This window comes from Gavialis gangeticus, unplaced genomic scaffold (genome assembly GCF_001723915.1).
Source record: "Gavialis gangeticus isolate Ggan-Ray unplaced genomic scaffold, GavGan_comp1, whole genome shotgun sequence".
Classification (NCBI taxonomy): Eukaryota; Metazoa; Chordata; order Crocodylia; family Gavialidae; genus Gavialis; species Gavialis gangeticus.
Genome location: NW_017729025.1, coordinates 34,474,177 through 34,475,992, shown reverse-complemented (window position 1 = coordinate 34,475,992; position 1,816 = coordinate 34,474,177). Strand labels below are relative to the sequence as shown.

The following is a 1,816-nucleotide window of genomic DNA, read 5'->3' as shown; positions in this document are numbered from 1 at the left end:
ATTTTGCAATCTCTAGCTCTAACGAGTATGATTCACTATACAGCAGATTAAATGCAGGCTTTTCTTCTTGGCATCATGAGTCCAAGCTGCCATGTAAAATTAGTTTTCATTCCTCTAAATAGACCTACCTTAGCAATTGGAACCTAACAGTATTTTTCTCTAAAAAGGGAGAAAGACAAGCTCCTAAAACTCAGCACTTTTCATTTTACAACTTAAACAATCTGCTTTAAAGTTTGAAATGCATCACGAAGTACAAAACTCAGCTTGCAAACTACTTCCTTTATAGACAAGTTAGAGACTTAAAACTTAGTAAGTCTTTTACTACAGCAAATAACAGAATGTATTGAATTGCGGAAACTGAATGATACTAACAGCTTTAGGGTAGCATTGCCTTCGTTTTGTAGAACCTGGTCTTCCTGGAACACTGGTTTCTTCTTCATCATGTAAATCAAGCTCCTCCTCATACTTAACCGTTTCTTTTCCAACTGGCATCAAGTGATCATCCAGTTCACCTAAATTTTATGGAGTAAAGATGAATGTATGAATATTGGGGTAATACTGTCACGTGCACATTTATGAACCTATTATCTCTTAGGTGCTATCTGCCACGACCCAAAGTGCTATTGATAGCCGAACCCTTTCAGAATTGCAAATAAATAAAATTTAAAATAGCCTCCCTAAGGTGAACTTGCCAAAGAACTCAACTTTCTGTACCAATTAAAGACAGCATGGGACCAAATAACCTTATCAGAATGACTTGCATATACCAAGAAAAGAGAGCTATTGTGTTCTAGCTGTTTTTCAAAATACCACAATGTTCTCTCTCTACAATAATATATTCGTTCGGTGACAAAATGTTACAACCTGCCACATCAAAATATCCAATGTATCCAAGACTTCAGAATCCCTTTTCCTTTGGAAAGGTACAAAACTCTTCTGTATTGGCTCACAGAATCTCTACCAATATTCAACAGAAAGTTTATTTTAAACTTAATATGACAAATAAATGTACATACAAGTTTACTGGAGTTTTACTTTTTGATCATGATGTGTGTGTTTATCAGGATGAATCTTCTTTCCACTCGTTGGAATTCTCAGTCACAAATATTTTATGGTTAACAACAACAACTTGTCTCTTAAATGACTGAATTATACACTATATACATACGTTTGTTATTACTAATTTTTTTTTTAAAAATACAGTAGTTATTTTCTCATGGCTGAGAAATGCAGCTTTCAAATTACATTGCAACTCTGAAACATGACTTGCCTGCTGACATATTTTGCATAAAAAGAATATCCAACATTACTACAAATAATACTGTGCTTATTTTAAAATGGCAGATGTTCAGAGATGATTCATTTAACAACCTCAACTCTACCCTTCTAGGACGACACATGTTAAAATTCTTTTGTTTTATGAACATATCACAGAACACTGTGCTGCGGTCATGAGTGAGCCCACTGTAAGTTATACACATATTATAAACATTTCCCTTCTAAAGATTTTATTTTCTTCACCTAAATCAGAGATGCTTGTTTAAAAAAAAATCTTACCAATTTTGTGCAGTTTTTCACAACAAATAAGGGCCACTACCCTCTCAGCCAACCTTGCGCAACTCATTGGAGGACCCTAGAAATAGTTTAAGAAACATTTTTAACCTGTATTTGGGTAGCACATTATTTATTTATTTTTTACCAACTACACTAAATAAACAATTAGAATAATTTAGCACCGATAGCATACTGGTTTCATAAATGCAGCAAAGGACATTAAAACTACTCACAAGTGTCACCACAAATTCCAGGTTAACCC

At 34.0% G+C, this 1,816-nt stretch overlaps 1 protein-coding gene across 5 annotated transcripts in view; it reads right to left on the bottom strand.

Moving 5' to 3' along the window:
• DICER1 (dicer 1, ribonuclease III) overlaps positions 1-1,816 on the bottom strand; it is a 140,702-nt gene that overhangs the window by 54,062 nt on the left and 84,824 nt on the right. For all 5 annotated transcript variants that reach the window (XM_019518610.1, XM_019518612.1, XM_019518611.1 and 2 more), the window contains 2 exons: positions 1,558-1,633; positions 373-512 (listed from right to left, as the gene is read on the bottom strand). In XM_019518610.1, the coding sequence (XP_019374155.1) occupies positions 373-512; positions 1,558-1,633 (216 nt within the window). The remainder of the gene's footprint in view (positions 1-372; positions 513-1,557; positions 1,634-1,816) is intronic.